Consider the following 17,146-nt stretch of genomic DNA (forward strand, 5'->3'; position numbering starts at 1 on the left):
CTTAAAATGTAACTTTGACTCTCACAAAGTAACTTAAGTGTTACAGAGAATAGCCATCTCTGTTGTTGAGTAATCAGTTTGAGCAGAGTGCTTCGAGTTTCGTTTCCACAGCCTTTGCCTCTTTCCGCAGTTTGCCTAGTAGTTTATGCTGTCTTTCTCCCACGACTAGATGTAGACCTCGCGCCGATAGGTATTTGTTCATCTGTGCCAGAACCATGTTTGAAATGTATCAAGTGTTAATGGATTGTTTGAATTTAGATACATCTCAATTGGGAGCCTGAGCCCCCTCTCCCCGGTGAAAAACAAGGGTCGATGAGAAACATAAGTACTCCCTACAAATCTGGAAAGTCGCCTTGAAACGAAGCTTTAGTCCAGGATCACTAGGTGTAAGCGCAGACAGGTGGTACCGGCTGTATCCCGCCGCTCTCCCCAGCCCCGGCCATTCTTCTCCACCTTCCCGGTGGGCAGCGGACGGAAGTACCGGCGCTTCCGCCAGGCGCTGGCTCTGGGTGCCGGAGGGACGCGCGGAGATGACGCAGGCAGCACCGGAAGCCGCTCCCCTGTGAGGCTGCGGACCTGGAGCAGCGGCCGCAGGTCCAGGTCTGTGTTCGCTATGGGCCGGGCCGGGCTGGGCAGGGATCCTGGACGCCGGCGGCGTTGCTGACCCGCTGCCTCGGCCTGTCTTCTCCCTCTCCCCGCAGGCGCCATGGCTGCGGAGCGGACCCGGCCGCTGCGACGCTCTGGTGGCCCGAGCGCGCCTAGTCGGTGTGAGCCCGGCGCGAGGTCCCGGGCCCCGGGGCGCTCGCTCAGGTCAGTGCCGCGCGGAACACGGCTCCGGGAGCAAGGGACCGAGGGAGCCACGAGCGGGCTGAGGGATTCGGAGTTCATTTTAAAGACAGGAAAATAGATCTAAGTTCCTGCCTTCTGGTGCCTCGGTTTCTCTAGCTGCGAAATGAGTTAACACTGATGCCCCAAGGCTACCAGTTTGATGAAAGATGAAGTGTGGACAGGTGGTTTGTAAAATACAGAACGTTGTAGAGCGTGTAGGAAGGCACCGTGCTTGTGGGTATGCTTTGAAAACAGGTGTGTATTTGGGATGCTACTTTTTTAAAAAGGCCGAAATAACTGTATTCATACAGTTATTTAGTAACAGTGACTGCATTTATTGAAGGCTTATAATGTGTCAGATACGCGCAGAACGCTTTAATCTATTTAATCCTCACAAACTCTTGTAGGTAAAGCAGTACCAGGCTACAGTTTACAAGTGAGGAAATGTGCTTGAAATACATGAGATGATTGGTCCATGGTTACCCAACAAGTGAGATTTCAGAGCTCATGTTTTATAAACATTATTTGAAGTTTTTCAAAGAGGCTGTGACTCCACTAGTCCCAGCAGTCAGGCAGCTGAGGCCTGGGAACTGGGAACTGGAGAACAGCCTAGGCTGCATCTCAAAAGCCTGGCTCAGAAAACAAACAAGAAAATAAAAACAGTTTTCTAAATCCCACAAGCAGCGAGAGGAAAAGAATTTAAAAATAGTATATCCATTTGGTTTGAACTACAATGATGTGTGGTTTCCTTGTCTTCCTAGTTCTCCCTGGAAGTAACCTGTTTAATCAGTTTCCTGAATATTCACAAAATATGCACACATTTTCAAAACATCTGATTCTTTTTTTCTTTTAGTTTCTTGAGACAGGGTCTCTCTGCATAGCTCTGGCTGTACTGGAACTCACTATGTAGACCAGGCTGGCCTCAGAGATCCTCCTGTCTCTGTCTCTGAGTGCTGTGATTAAAGTTGTTCACCACCATGCCTGGCCTGCCTCTGTGCTTAACTGGTTACTTGGTAGGAAAAGGGGGGCAAGGAGATAACCTTCTGAAGAACAACAATATCTACCTTTTATTTTTTTATTTTTATTTTTTTTATTTTTTTCAAAACAGGGTTTCTCTGTAGTTTTTGGTGCCTGTCCTGGAACTAGCTCTTGTAAACCAGGCTGGCCTCGAACTCACAGAGATCCGCCTGCCTCTGCCTCCCGAGTGCTGGGATTAAAGGCGTGCGCCACCACCGCCCGGCTACCTTTTATTCTTTAAAGAAAAATTGTGTGTGTGTGCTTGAGTGCATGCGTGTGTGAGCAATATAGGCCAGAGAACAACTTTATGGTGTCTGTTCTCTCCTTCCAACTTTATGTGGCGTCTTTGTGTTTACTGCTGTGAAGAGACAACATAACAACTCTTATAAATAAAAATATTTAGTTGAGGGGGCTCAATTACGGTTTCAGAGATTTGGTCCGTTATGATGGGCATGGCGGGGTGCTGGCAGATGTGGTGCTGGAGTAGCTAGGAGTCCTACATCTTGGAAGCAACGGGAAGTCAACTGACTGTCACACTGAGGGAAGCTTGAGCAAAAAAGATCTTAAAGCCAGGCGGTGGTGGCGCACGCCTTTAATCCCAGCACTTGGGAGGCAGAGGCAGGCAGATCTCTGTGAGTTCGAGACCAGCCTGGTCTACAAGAGCTAGTTCCAGGACAGGCTCCAAAACCACAGAGAAACCCTGTCTCGAAAAACCAAAAAAAAAAAAAAGATCTTAAAGACTGCACCCACAGTGACACACTTTCTCCAACAAGGTCACACCTTCTAATGGTGCCCCTCCCTTTGGGGGCCATTTCCTTTCAAACCAACACATGGCTTTTGGGGATCAGGTCATTAGGCTTTGCAGCACTTTTACCCACTGAGTCTTCTCATGGACTGATCTTTTACTCTTTATCTGCACAAGTTATGGCAGAGCAGATGGAGGGAAAACATATTCAAACTTTGCACCCACAATGCTTTGCCTGTAAAATGGAGGGTGGAGACTGAGTAACACTGAGCTGCTGCTTCCTATGTATTTCTGGGAGAGCCTCTCTCCCTCTTGGGCCATAGTCTTTGCTAGTAAGGGCAGTAGTACTTACATTTTAAAGGATCCATGCTAAAAAATCAAATGTGCTTTAGCCCTTAAGGCCAACATACACCAAACTCAGGCTCCCATCTCCCAATTTAGGAATGCGTTCTGATACTATACATTTTCAGAGCTTTGTGATTGTTTGTGTTACCAGCTGGAGAATAAGTCAGATGTTTGCATTGAGAAGGGTGAGAGGAGCAAGATAGTGAGGGGTGTGTGTAGAGAGAAGCGAGCACCTAGGGAGCGGCACCTCAAGTCAGTAACTGCCTTTCTTTATGGAATTAGACGCCTGGGAAACTCAAGTGCTTGAGTTTTTCTTCGAGGTATGAAGAAACCTGATGAGACTATAGGGCTGAAAATGATGTTATGCTAGTAGGTCGTGTCCATTACAGCCTCAGCACTACTCAAAGGCATCCTGCCAGGCATTTATAGGACTGGACATGTCTTACCTCACTTCTGATTCTCACACTGCTGAAGTTGGGATAGCTTGTTTTACAAATGGAAGCTTAGACATTAGTTGAGTATTCCCATGATCACAAAAGAAGTGGTTGAATCAGCTAAAAAAAAAATTGACTGGTCGGTCTAGCTCTTTCATTTATCCCAGCGTGCTTCTGTACCCAGTGGTCCTGACTCCACACTAACGGGAAAGACCATTCTGAAGTTGGCTATTCCGCTGTTGGAAGGAATGCTGTTGAGTTGAGATCCCGTTTCCTGAGGCTTCCCCTGAACCTTTGCTGCCAGTTTCTAGAGGCTCTAAGAACAAGTTCAGTTTAGACCTGTGGTTTTAAGAAAGTCCCTCTAAAATTGGTTGGTTCTTTTAGAAAAGTAAAAGTTGATGAGTTTTAGTATTATGCTCTGAACAATCAAATGATTTGAGACAGGCTTTGTGGCACACACCTGTCATTCTTGTCCTCAGCAGACAGAGGCTCAGTGAAAAAGAAACTGAAAATGCAATGTTCAATAGCTCAGGTGCCCACGGAAACAAATGCTATGTCTTGTGAATAGTTATTCTTAAAAGTAGGATTCTGGATGTGTTACCGAGGGTTTATGCTAGGGATCAGACAGGAAGCTTATTTTTCAAGATGAGTTGATGACGTCGTGTGAACTGTTTGTTCTTTCAGCAGATGAAGAACTGAGTCTCTCATATAAATGGGTGCATCCTTTAGTCCCAGACTCCTGACTTTGAGTTGTCTTCAGAAGCCCAAGCAGTTAGGCTAGAGAGAACTGATTGAAATGTTCTGTTGCTTCTACTAAGATGACTTTGTGTCTGACGTGGTCTTGCCAAATCAGGTGCTGGGAACTTGGTTTTTGCTCACTTTCCATGGCAGAGCTGGAAGAAAGCTGGCTTTGTATAGCTCTAATCTAGGTAACATGTCAGGAAAGAAATTTATTTTCTTCCAGATTGAACTTTTAAATTTTTTTTAATCAGATGGCAATCTTATAAGTAATCAGAAGAACGCCCCCCCCCCCAAAAAAAAGCCGTGGCACTGTCTGAACATAATAAAAATCAAACTAAGTTCCCATGAACCTGTTACCCAATATTAACATGTATCAGTACAGAGCAAATCATTTTTTTAATGTTTTTTAATATTTATTTATTTATTATGTATACAATATTCTGTCTGTGTATGTGCCTGAAGGCCAGAAGAGGGCACCAGACCTCATTACAGATGGTTGTGAGCCACCATGTGGTTGCTGGGAATTGAACTCAGGACCTTTGGAAGAGCAGGCAATGCTCTTAACCTCTGAGCCATCTCTCCAGCCCCCAGAGCAAATCATTTTTATTGGCATTTTTCTCTTTCCATTAATTTAATTCTCAATGTTAATTTTTAGTTTTATTTACTTACCTTTTTTTCAAGATAAGGTTTCCCTGTATGGCCCTGGCTGTCCCAGAACATACTTCATAGACTGGGCTGGCTTTGAGTCACAGAGATTGCCTGCCTCTGCCTCCTGAGTTTGGGAATTAAAGGACACACACACACATTTAACCCTCATTATAAAGAATAAGTTGACACGCCTGTTGATGCTGAACCTTTGTCCAGTTAGCCTTGGAAGGTTGAAACTTTCTCAAAGGTAAAATGCTATAATCAGATACACATAGTATCTGGAGATCTTATGACCAAGTTAGGATTCTTAGGTTTTTTTCTCCTCCTCCTCCTCCAGTGGCTCTTACAGTTCAGGCTAGGTTGAACTAACTACTATCAAAGATAGCTTTGAACCTTCACTCACTTCTCCCAACCTCACCTTCTCTGTGCTGGATTATAGGCGTGCCAGCAGCTGTGCTGATCTTTTTGGTTTTGGGGGGGTATGGATGGGGGTGGTTTTAGGCTTTTTGTTTGTTTGTTTTTATTTTTTGGGTTTTTTTGTTTGTTTGTTTGTTTGTTTGTTTGTTTTTTAAGACAGGGTTTCTCTGTGTAGCCCTGGCTGTCCTTGAACTCAGAAATCTGCCTACCTCTGCTGGGATTAAAGGCACATGCTAACACTATGCTGATCTTGAAAGCATGGGCCTCTATTCTGTTCTGCCATTTCACTAGCTTTGGAGCCACAGTGATTAACTTAGCTTCTTGTGCCTGTAGTTTCATTTGTAAAGTGAAGTCACATGTTTTCTGTGAGTGTCCAAATGATTATTTTTGGCTTTGTATATCTGAACTGTGGTATTGCTATATTGCCCAAGCTGGTCTCCAACTTCACGATCCTCTTAGGGTAGCCTCTGAGTGCTAGTACTATAGGCACATTCCACTATGCCTAGCACTATGGGAATTATTAATTTGCTTTTTCTTTTTTTTTTAAATATTTGTTTATTTATTATGTATACAATATTCTGTCTGTGTGCATGCCTGCAAGCCAGAAGAGGGCACCAGACCTCATTACAGACGGTTGTGAGCCACCATGTGGTTGCTGGGAATTGAACTCAGGACCTCCGGAAGAGCAGTCAGTGCTCTTAACCTCTGAGCCATCTCTCCAGCCCATTTAATTTGCTTTTTCTTGTAGGCTGCAAGAGCCCTCATGGCTCTCTAAGGAACATGATAGAGACTTGTGACTAGCTTATGTAAGGCTTCTAAAAGCAAACTGTACAGCCTTTAGTAGTCCATGTTCTATAGACAGTGCTGTAAGGGGGATGGCACACCAAAATGCAAAGCTTACTACACCTTTATTTTTCTTCTTCACATCTTTTTGCTTCAACATCTACTGTAAAACTAAGCCATTAGTTTTGTAATTTTGGGTGGCAGATCAGGTTGTGCCCAGCATAACTAATGCATAGGTCACAGCTCCATAGATTTGCTTTGTGTATGTCAGTTACATCCTGATGCTGTTCTTGTGACTTTATTTCCCAAATAGAGTTTATTTAGTAAGGAGTCTGGTGAGGAAGCAATTTTGTGATGGGTCGGATGGCGGGTTGTGTGCAGAGTAGAAGACACTCTTATGAATGTTCTGTACATCTTTATGGGGACAATGCATGTGGCATGTATTAGACTTTACAATATTCTGTCTGTGTGCAAGTCTACAGGCCAGAAAGGGCACCAGACCTCTTTACAGATGGTTGTGAGTGTATTAGACTTTAAAAGGAGCAAGTCACACACTGACATAAGTTCCTCTGACATATTTACTATATCACGATTTGTTAAAATGTTTTCTTAGATGCATTTCCTTTTGTGTGCATGAAAACATTCAGTGTAGTTTATTAACTGTGAAGTAACTAAGCATAAAATTGTAATGCATTTTTACACTAATTTTTAATACTTCGTTTATTAGCAGTCTTGCTTGACCAGTCTTTTTGAACAGAACTAATACAATATTTTGATGTGCCACAGGTAAATATTTCCATAACCTTATGGAGAGAAAGGACTTTGAGACATGGCTTGATAACATTTCTGTTACATTTCTTTCTCTGACGGACTTGCAGAAAAATGAAACTCTGGACCACCTGATTAGTCTGAGTGGGGCAGTCCAGCTCAGGCACCTCTCCAATAACCTGGAGACCCTCCTCAAGCGGGACTTCCTCAAACTCCTTCCCCTGGAGCTCAGTTTTTATTTGTTAAAATGGCTCGATCCTCAGACTTTACTCACATGCTGCCTGGTCTCTAAGCAGTGGAATAAGGTGATAAGTGCCTGCACAGAGGTGTGGCAGACTGCCTGTAAGAATTTGGGCTGGCAGATAGATGATTCTGTTCAGGACGCATTGCACTGGAAGAAGGTTTACTTGAAGGCTATCTTGAGGATGAAGCAGCTGGAGGACCACGAAGCCTTTGAGACCTCATCATTAATTGGACACAGTGCCAGAGTGTATGCACTTTATTACAGAGATGGACTTCTCTGCACAGGTAAGGACCTGGGCGAGTCGCCGGGGAGGGGAAGCAGTGTTCCTTCTCTCTACCAACTTACAAGAACTGATCCTTGTAAGCTCCCTCTGAGAAGATCCAGCGTTGCCTATACGGGATATTTGTCACGCACATTCCTCTGGGGAAGAGTCATTTTTCTAAGGGTTTGTGACAAAAGCTTCAGATAGTCTTTTTTTCCCCCCCAAGACAAGGTTTTTCTGTGTAGACCTGGCTGTCCTGGAACTTGCTCTGTATACCAGGCTGGCCTCAAACTCGCTGAGATCCGCCTGCCTTTGCCTTCCAAGTGCTGGGATTAAAGGCGTGCTCCACCGCTGCCCGGCCAGATATTCTTTTAAGTATAATGTGAATCAGAAAGGTGTAGGTTACTTCTTACACTTTTCCTCTGTGTTTGTTAATTTTGTTTCTTATTTTATCATTTAAACACTCTTTTTACATTTAGCAAGAACATTTTGGGTGGATTATTTAACCTGTGTTTATTTCTTTGCTTTTAAAATGATGGGAAGAGACAAATTCCTTCCTTGGTCTAAAGTCCTGTAACCCTAAGAATTGAATGCTGAAAGTCTGGACATAGAAGCAGAGACAGCTGGATGTTTTTAAAACTAGGCATTTAAGTGACTGTTCGACACACCGTCCTGTACAGTCCACAAAGAATGATCTACCATAGCCGTACTTTCAGTTTTGAATGGGTTTATTGTCTGTTAGAGACTAAATAGCAATCAATAAAACAACCATCAGACTGAGCACTTCAGACATCTAGCAGAGATGACTGAGAGAGCAAACACAAGATAACACTATCAAGTTGGGGGCTTACAAACCTCTAACAGAAATCAACTGGTAAAGTCAGCCAGCTCCACCACCACCCCCAGGCAGACAGCTGACTTTACCAAGTGAAGGAGTCCAATTAAATAGCAGCAGGTGATGTCATCAGATTGGGTACTAACAGCATTCCTAAGAAACTAACTGGGGAGGTTGAGATAGTCCTTTATATTCCCAGTAGAGTCTTCTCTTCTCAGACAAGCTTCCCTGACTGAACACCTGTGTTACCATGCCACTGCAGGCATTTTTATATTATGGGACAAACAGTAGTAATCTTGGTTGGAAATAGTGTACCTTCTAGCTTTTTTGAAGGATCTGGTGTTTTTATTTTTATTTATTTTTTTTAAATATTTATTTATTTATTATGTATTCAATATTCTGTCTGTGTGTATGCTGCAGGCCAGAAGAGGGCACCAAACCCCATTCCAGATGGTTGTGAGCCACCATGTGGTTGCTGGGAATTGAACTCAGAACCTTTGGAAGAGCAGGCAATGCTCTTAACCTCTGAGCCATCTCTCCAGCCCCCGATGTGGTGTTTTTAAAACCCTTAGCTGCTTCCTGTTTTTTTCTTCTCCCAATTACAGAGCCAGGGGTCAACTTGTTCTTGGACAATACTTGAAATACATCTGCTGGATGTCATAGTTGCTTTTCTTTGGCTGTGATAAGACACTATGGCCAAATCACTTTATAAGAGAAAGCATTTAATTTGGGGTTTATGAATCCAAAGTCCATGACAGTGGCCATGAGCACAGCAGCAGGGAGGTAGGCAGGAATGGTTCTGGAGCAGCAGCTAAGAATATGAAGCAGAGAAAGCTAAGAATGGCATGGGCATTCGAGGCCTCAAAGCCCCCAATGACTTAATTCTTCCAACAAGACCACACCTAAGCCAGACGTGGTCACTCGGGAGGAAGAGGTAGGTGGATTTCTGTGAGTTTGAGGCCAGACTGGTCTACAAGAGCAAGTGCCAGGATAGTTTCCAAAACGACACAAAGAAACCCTGTCTCAAAAAACTAAAAAGGACCACACCTAATTCTTCCCAAACAATGCCACCAACTGGGGACCAAATATTCAATTACATGGGCCTATGGGGGCCATTCTCATTCCAACTGCCGCACTGGAGTATGAGACAGGAGAGCCCTCACAGAGTGTACTTTTAACAAGCTTACAGCACATGACAATGCACCTATATAATATACATTATATATACAACTGTTAAAGTTTTAAATTTTATGTTACTATAGAATTATAATGGATGTGTGTTTCTACAAATGGCTCTGATATGTGTCCACATTTAGGCAATGTAATTCCTTCTTGGCTGTGTGTGGAGTGGTTCTAGGAGTTTTTTGTTTGTTTGTTCTTAGATTTATTTATATGAGTCTTCTGTCTGCACACCAGAAGAGGGTATCAGATCTCACGGGATTAAAATTATAGACAGGTTGGTGCTGAGAATTGAACTCAGGATCTCTAGAAGTCAATGCTCTTAACAACTGAGCCATCTTTTAAGTCTCCCCAATTTTTTTTAATTATGTATTTATGCATGTGTCTGAGTTTGGGTTTGTACACATTAAGTTGATGTTCCAGCAGAGGCAAGAAGTGGGCACCAGGTCCCCATTTGTGAGCTTCTTGACATGGGACTGGGAACCAAACTAGGGTTCTCTCCAAGAGCCTTGTCTTCAGCCCAGTTCTGGTTCTTACCAGCAGTCTTAATGCCTGTTTGCTTACATCATGTACACTGTGTACAGATAACTATATTAACTGTTCAATCCAGAACATTTTTTAACAAATATTCCTGGAGTGCCAAAACTATATAATTTTCACTTTTGATAAGTTCCTTTGTGTAAATATATCATGTAGCTGTTTCCATGTTGGTATATATTCAGGTTTTTGTTTCATGACTTCATTTGCATCCCCTTCCCCTTGTAACAGAGGCTGGAGTAGAATTACCAGTTCCACAAGTGTGACTGATCTCCGCTCACTGTTTGCACATGTGCTGAATTGCTGCTGTGCCCACAGCAGGTGCAAATAATCTGCTTATTAGTTAAGAAGTAACCTCTCAAGATTATTTTTAAATTGCATTTCTATATAAAGCACATATTTTCCCATGTGGTGACTTAGTCTCTGAAATGCCAGGCACCTTTTCAGTTTAATTAGTCATTTGATTGTGGTATGTCATGATTTGGCTTGTCACCCTGAACTTGCTTTATGCTTTCTATTTTCCCTGTAAGTCTGATTATTGGAACATTATCATCCATTTTCCTGTGCTTTGATGTCCTTTGTAGTTGTAATACTTTCCAGTTGTATAAAGGCTGTAGCCTTTTTTCTTTTTTAATTAAGATATGGTATGGAAGCCGGGCAGTGTGGTGCACACCTTTAATCCCAGCACTTGGGAGGCAAAAGTAGGTGGATCTTTGTGAGTCCAAGGCCAATCTGGTCTACAGAGTAAGTTCCGGGACAGGCTCCAGAGAAACCTTGTCTTGAAGAAGAAGAAAAAAAAAAAAAAGGCTATGGTATTGACTTAAGTATATTAAGTATACTAAAATACTGGCAGTGGGCTCATTGTCTTCACAATCCCATTTCTTTCTTTTTTGGTTTTTTGAGACATGATCTGAGTACCCCTGGCTGTCTGGAACTTATTATGTCGACCAGATTGGCCTCAGACTCACAGAGATCTCCCAGCCTTTCTTTTTTTTATTTTATGAGTGTTTTGCCTGTGTGTGTCTATGCACCATGTGCATGCTTGGTAGAGGCCAGAAGAGAGCATTGATTCCCCTGGAACTAGAGTTATTGATAGTTTGTAAGCCACCGTCTGGATGCTGCGAATAGATCTCATGTTCTCTGCAAGAACGGCCAGTGCTAACTATAAGCCATCTCAAGCCTTGACTCTTAACTTTAAAAAATGTTACTCTGTGAGTGTGAGTGTGTGTGCATGCATTTGCTATTTTTAAGCTAGGTCTTGATTTTTTAGCCTATGCTGTCCTGAAGCTTAGTACATAATATAGCTAGCCTCCAACTTGTAGCAATATTCTTTCTGAGTTTGGGGATTACTGGCATTCACAATTATACTCCTCTTCATCATTTCTTTTCGTGCAGTAAAAGTTCAGTTATGGGCTGGGGAGATGGTGAGCGGTCAAAACACTTACCATGCAAGTAGAAAGACTGAACTTGGGATTCCCAGAACCCATGGAGATACCAGATGTGTGTGGCAGCCCACTGTGATTCCAGCTTCCTGAGCAGAGACAGGGAATCCCTGAGGCACGCTGGTTGTATTAGCTAGTCATATGGTAAGCCCTAGGTTTGACTGAGAGACTGCCTCATAAGGAATAAAGATGGGGAGTGGTAGAGAAAGATTCTGGACATTGTCCCAAGGTCTCCACATGCAAACATACATACACATACACACTCATACATGTAAGAAAGAGGAGGAAAAAACTCATTTATTTGTTGAAAAAATAAATGGGAAGTAATCCTCAAGTCCTCTAGCTACTTGTTAATATTTGTTAGTGGACCCAAATCTGTATGTTTGTTTGTTTTCAGTGCTGGCGACTAGAAATCCAGGGTCTGTGCGTGCTAGGCCTGTATTTCACCACTAAGCCACGTTCGGCTCCCAAACCCTGTAGTTTAAGATTAGTTTTTAGGGGCTGGAGAGATGGCTTAAAGGTTAACAACACAGACTACTTTTGCAGAGGTCTGGAGTTCAATCCCCAGCAACCAAGCACATGGTGGTAGCTCACAACCATCTATAATGAGATCTGGTGCCCTCTTCTGACCTGCAGACATAACATGCAGACAGAATACTGCATACATAATAAATAAATAAATCTTTTTTTAAAAAGGGGGGGGACTGAAGAGATGGCTCAGTGGTTAAAAAAAAAAGATTGGTTTCTAAATGGGTATATATTATTTTTATTATAATTCATCAGTTTTGCATTTAAAATTACATCATGCTTTTGAAATTGATCTAAAGTGTTAGTTGAAATTTCTAATGGCAGCATGCTTGAGACTTCACAGGTAAGAGAAATAAGTTAAAGAATTATAGATGTGTTTCTGTTATTGTGTCTCTTTTTAAGAATTATTATTTTTGCCAGGAGGTGGTGGCACACGCCTGTAATCCCAGCACTCAAGAGGCAGAGGCAGGCAATCTGTGAGTTCAAGGCCAGTGTGGTCTACAGAGCAGGTTCCAGGACAGCCAGGGGTACTCAGAGAAACGTCATTTTGAAAACAAATAAACAAACAGAAAGGGCTTGTTTGGTATGTCCCAGGCATACCAAGTCAGACCAAAAATAAAAAATGAATTTTTATGTTTGTGTATGGGGGGAAACCTGGGGAGGCCAAAAATAGGTATCAGATCCCCCGAGCTCCCTGTCCCACCCCTCACTTCCTTATTTTTATTTATTTGTTTCTTTTTAAAAATATTTTATTCATTTATTATGTATATAGTGTACTGCCTGCAGGCCAAGGCACCAGATCTCATTGATGGTTGTGAGCCACCACGTGGTTGCTGGGAATTGAACTCAGAACCTCTGCAGCCCATAATTTGTTTCTCAAAAACTTTAATTTTCACTTGGGTGAATAGTGGGATCCTGAACTTGGCAGTGAGATAGCATTACCAAAGAGAGTGATGGCCAGTGCTAACGATTGGCCTGGTCTGCAGGGAGATGATTCTCCCTGTTAGTTTATTTCTGAAATGATGAGAGAAGAACTTAGTGTACTTTGCGACATCAACAGACAACAATGTGAGAGCCACGTGGGAGAAGCAGGGCAGTTCCTCTGCTCAGAGGGTACACACGCTCCATCAGGAAGATGACTTAATGTAGGTGAAAGTCTCCTGAGGACTGTGCCAAGTCGCAGTGCCTGCCCTTCCAGAGAGTAGTTTCTGCTCCACTGCAGTCTGTTTCTACCATGTAGGATTCACTGGTCATTGAAGCTTCAAGTCTAGATTTTTGTGAAATGTGCTTATTACTTTTCAGTATTAATCTTTATCTGGATTTTAGAATATTGTGGCTAGGTCATGTTCAGTCTGTGGTAACCTCTGGATTGAGTGAGAAAACCACCAAGCCAGCTCCCCAGCCCTTAAAATGGGAAATACCAGAATTAAAAAGACTTGGAATGTAAAAGAACAAAGTGTGTCCTTTTGATACCTTGTTACATGTTAAAGTATTAACACTTTTGACAAACAGAATTAAATAAAATACACTTCATTTTTTAAGTAACCATTGGAAACAAAATTATATGCTGTTTCTATTGGGCATATTGTTGCCGACCTCTGCTTCTCAAGTGTTACTGATGGTGGAGAATTGCCTGACAACCTTTTTAATTCCACATCTCTAAACTAGAATGCTTTCCTGTTTGTGTGAGGTTTGTCTTTGTATGCTCATTTCTTAATTTTCTGTGGTGTTGGGGTAGAACTCATAACCTTGCACCTCTACCACTGAGCTGTGTTCTCAGTGTACTGTGTATTCCAATAATGATCCCTTGGTGATCTTAAAAGTCTCCATCCTAGGGGGCTGGAGAGATGGCTCAGAGTTGAAGAGCACTGGCTGCTCTTCCAGAGGTCCTGAGTTCAATTCCCAGCAAGTCTCCATCCAGAAGTGTCTATCACAAACCACCGGCAAACCCTGCCTCTCATTTTCTAGAGAGGAAAACAGAGACCTAAATAGCTAGCTGACAGTAAGGCAGCTTTCATTTATTGTCCTTGGAGTCTGTCCACATGGAAGTCTTGCCCACAGTCTTTTAATGTGTAGAGTGTATGTTTATGCCACATGTGTGCTTAGTGCCCTCAGAAGTCAGATAAAGGTGTCAAGTCCCCTGGAACTGGAGTTACAGATGGTTGTGAGCCACCATGTGGACGCTGGGAATTGAACCCAAGTCCTTTGCAAGGATAGTATTTGCTCTGAACCTTGGAGCCATCTCTCCAGCCCATGGGGGTGGGGGATTTTGTGGCTGGTTTTGTTTAAACATATTTTTTTTTTTTTGCCACTGAACTGTATTGTCAGCCCATTAGTGGTATTTTTACAATAAAAAATTATCAGCACAAACCCTGATGTCAGGACGGATGCCTCAGTGGTTAAGAGCACTGATGGCTGCTTGTTTTAAACATTTTTCAGCTTTTGAAAATCAACTTGTTGGAGCTTTCCTAGAATACAATGTCCTAGTCAAAATAACTGTATTTAGTGTTTCTCAAAATGTCGTTTGTTGAGCCTCTAAAAGTAAAGTTTGAGACAAAATTTAATGATTAGAATTGCAGACTTAATAAAAACTCAGTCCTGAATTACCATCATGATTAGTATAACTTTTCCTCAGAGGCCATGCTGTGTCCCATGTGACTTGGGGCTGGGAGCCCTGAAGAAAGAACACACACACAGTGAAGCTGGGATCGGGTGGGGTTCTCCAACCACAGTAACCCAGAACCTCGGTGTGTTTATTAGGTACAGCACAGTGGGAGGGTTCCTTGGTCTCAGTAGGAGGTGTCTTAGGCAGCCAGTCTCTGACTGTAAACAGCTGGGAGGAGGAAGCTGCAGTTCTCAGTCTTTTTTTACACATTGGTCAGTCGTTTGTAAACACTCATACTTCCAAGGACAGCTTTGCCATCCCTTTTAGTCTGTTTAACCGTTTTGCCAATTTACCATGGGCCAACTGGTCTTGGAGTTGACAGACCTTACATATTCATTCATAAGTTTACACACTCAGGGCTTCCTCCACTTTTCCCTCCAGATTTAAGCTGTCTGTGAGTTGATATGAATGTTTGAGGGTGATTTATCCCTAGTGTTCATTGAAGTTCCTTAACATCTTTCGAGATGGCTCAAGAAATTACCAACTAGCCCATGTAAAAGCTACCTACTGACCTGAGGCTCACCTGTGCTTTCCTAGTCAGCAGTCCTTATTTATTCAGGATCGTTGGGCAGTGAGTAGACAAGCATTCAAATGTAAACATGCAACCATGGGTAAGACAAACACTAAAGTCAATCTGAAAGCTCTGCTAGCCAGAGAAAGGAAATGTTGCAAATAGAAGCATAAAGAGGTGACTTAGTCATATCTTACAGCCCAGAAGATTATGGGAAAAGATAAGCTTGCTTGTTGCGGGAGGTCCTTCCGCTCCTCCAGCCAATAGCCATTGGGGTGTGGTCTTTCAGCGGCTATTGGCTGGAGGAGCGGAAGGACCTCCCACAACACCTGCTTTCTGTCCTAATATATTTAATGCAATTTTGAAGCCCAACAAATACATTATTCTGTCTATGCTTTGGTTTTCTTAGCCTTAAAGCAGAAGAAGCACTCCAGAGGGGACTGACTGTCCTTCTTTAAGGTGTCTAGGTCACACTAACCTTCCTGGTTTTTCTCTTCAAGGGTCAGATGACTTGTCTGCAAAGCTGTGGGATGTAAGCACAGGACAGTGTGTTTACGGCATCCAGACCCACACTTGTGCAGCTGTGAAGTTCGATGAACAGAAGCTTGTGACAGGCTCCTTTGACAACACCGTGGCCTGCTGGGAATGGAGTTCTGGAGCCAGGACACAGCATTTCCGGGGACACACGGGGGCGGGTGGGTTCTTCTTTTTTGAGGGTCTTTACAATTACTTTACCCATGCCTATTAAGATCAAGAGTCTATAGTTTAATATGGATCCCATCCATTAAACAGAGTGATACACAGCATAAGGGTACCACAGCTTCTAGAGATTTCATTCCTTACCAGTTTTGGAGGGCCTGCTCTAAAAATGTTCTGCTATTTCTTGACACTGCCGTGGCTGTTAATCCATGCCTTTCTTGTCCCCTCTGCCTGGAGTGTTGCTTATTTTCTTAATAAGCTATATGCATTCTTCTAGTCCCATCTCCAATAGTTCTTCTTCTGAAGTCCTCTGAGAGCTCTGATAGAGTAGTCATCATCTCCAGTGTTGCTCTGGCAAGAGGTAACCTCTTGAAAAAAACAACTTGTCTCTCAGTTTCTGGAAGGAAGGGCCAGTGTCTTCATCCATAGGTTACCAATGTCCTTTTGAGTTTAGTAGACATTTAAAAACAAATACTGAAGCTGGGCGATAGTGGTGTATGCCTTTAATCCCAGCACTCAGGAGGCAGAGGCAGGCGGATCTGGCCAGCCTGGTCTACAGAATGAGTTCCAGGACTGGCTCCACTGCTACTGAGAAATGCTGTCTTGAAAAAAAAAAATACTGAAAATACTGAATGAAAATTCACTGCATGTCCTGAACTAATGTAGTTGCTAGGTGTACAACTTGAAGAAATTTAGAAACTGTTGACCAAGTCTGACCTTTGAGATCCTTGTTTCTCTCTGTCCTGGCCTTTCTGGAGCCCAAGTGTTCTGTAGCTTATTTTCTTCACACTGCAGTTTTGTTTTTGTTTTTGTTTTTTTAAAGATTTACCTTTTTATTATAGAGAGTTCTACCTGCATGTATATGCCTGCAATGCAGACCAGAAGAGAGTAGCAGAACACATGGATGATTGTAAGCCACAAAGTGGTTGCTGGGAATTGAACTCATGACCTCCAGAAGAACAGCCAGTGCTCTTAACCTTTGAGCCATCTCTCTAGTCACCACACTGTAGATCTTAAAAGGGCTGCCTGTGCTGATGTTTTCCTATAAACCCTAAAAAGGGTTGCCATCATTTCCATCACACTGAAGCTGACACAAACAGAAGAGAGTATGTTAGTTGCAGGCTTTCTCATCCTTAGGATAAACTATAATAATAACAGTTTTTTGTTTTTTGTTTTTTTGGTTTTTCGAGACAGGGTTTCTCTGTGGCTTTGGGAGCCTGTCCTGGAACTAGCTCTGTAGACCAATAACAGTTTTGAAATAGATTTTCTTTGTATCATAAAGTTGCTGGTTGAATAGCTCAATTCTTAATGTGCCCTGGTTAGGAAGTTGCCTATTTGGAGAGCTAGGAGAAGAAATGTTATTGTTTTTACAAAGATCCCTTAAAAGTGAAGTGTTTTCACTCTGACTGTGTTATGTGCACTAGTGTTCAGTGTGGACTACAGTGATGAACTGGATATTCTGGTGAGTGGCTCTGCGGACTTCGCTGTGAAAGTATGGGCTTTATCTGCTGGGACATG

General features: G+C 42.7%; 1 protein-coding gene across 1 annotated transcript in view; it reads left to right on the forward strand.

The window, feature by feature from the left end:
* The first annotated feature begins 554 nt into the window (after positions 1-554).
* Fbxw2 (F-box and WD repeat domain containing 2) overlaps positions 555-17,146 on the forward strand; it is a 25,202-nt gene continuing 8,610 nt past the window's right edge. The window contains exons 1-5 of the mRNA XM_026778257.1: positions 555-600; positions 702-810; positions 6,745-7,254; positions 15,430-15,624; positions 17,053-17,143. Coding sequence (XP_026634058.1) covers positions 6,765-7,254; positions 15,430-15,624; positions 17,053-17,143 — 776 coding nt within the window. The 5' untranslated portion in view covers positions 555-600; positions 702-810; positions 6,745-6,764. The remainder of the gene's footprint in view (positions 601-701; positions 811-6,744; positions 7,255-15,429; positions 15,625-17,052; positions 17,144-17,146) is intronic.

The sequence above is a fragment of the Microtus ochrogaster genome, chromosome 4, assembly GCF_000317375.1.
Source record: "Microtus ochrogaster isolate Prairie Vole_2 chromosome 4, MicOch1.0, whole genome shotgun sequence".
In the NCBI taxonomy this organism is placed as follows: Eukaryota; Metazoa; Chordata; class Mammalia; order Rodentia; family Cricetidae; genus Microtus; species Microtus ochrogaster.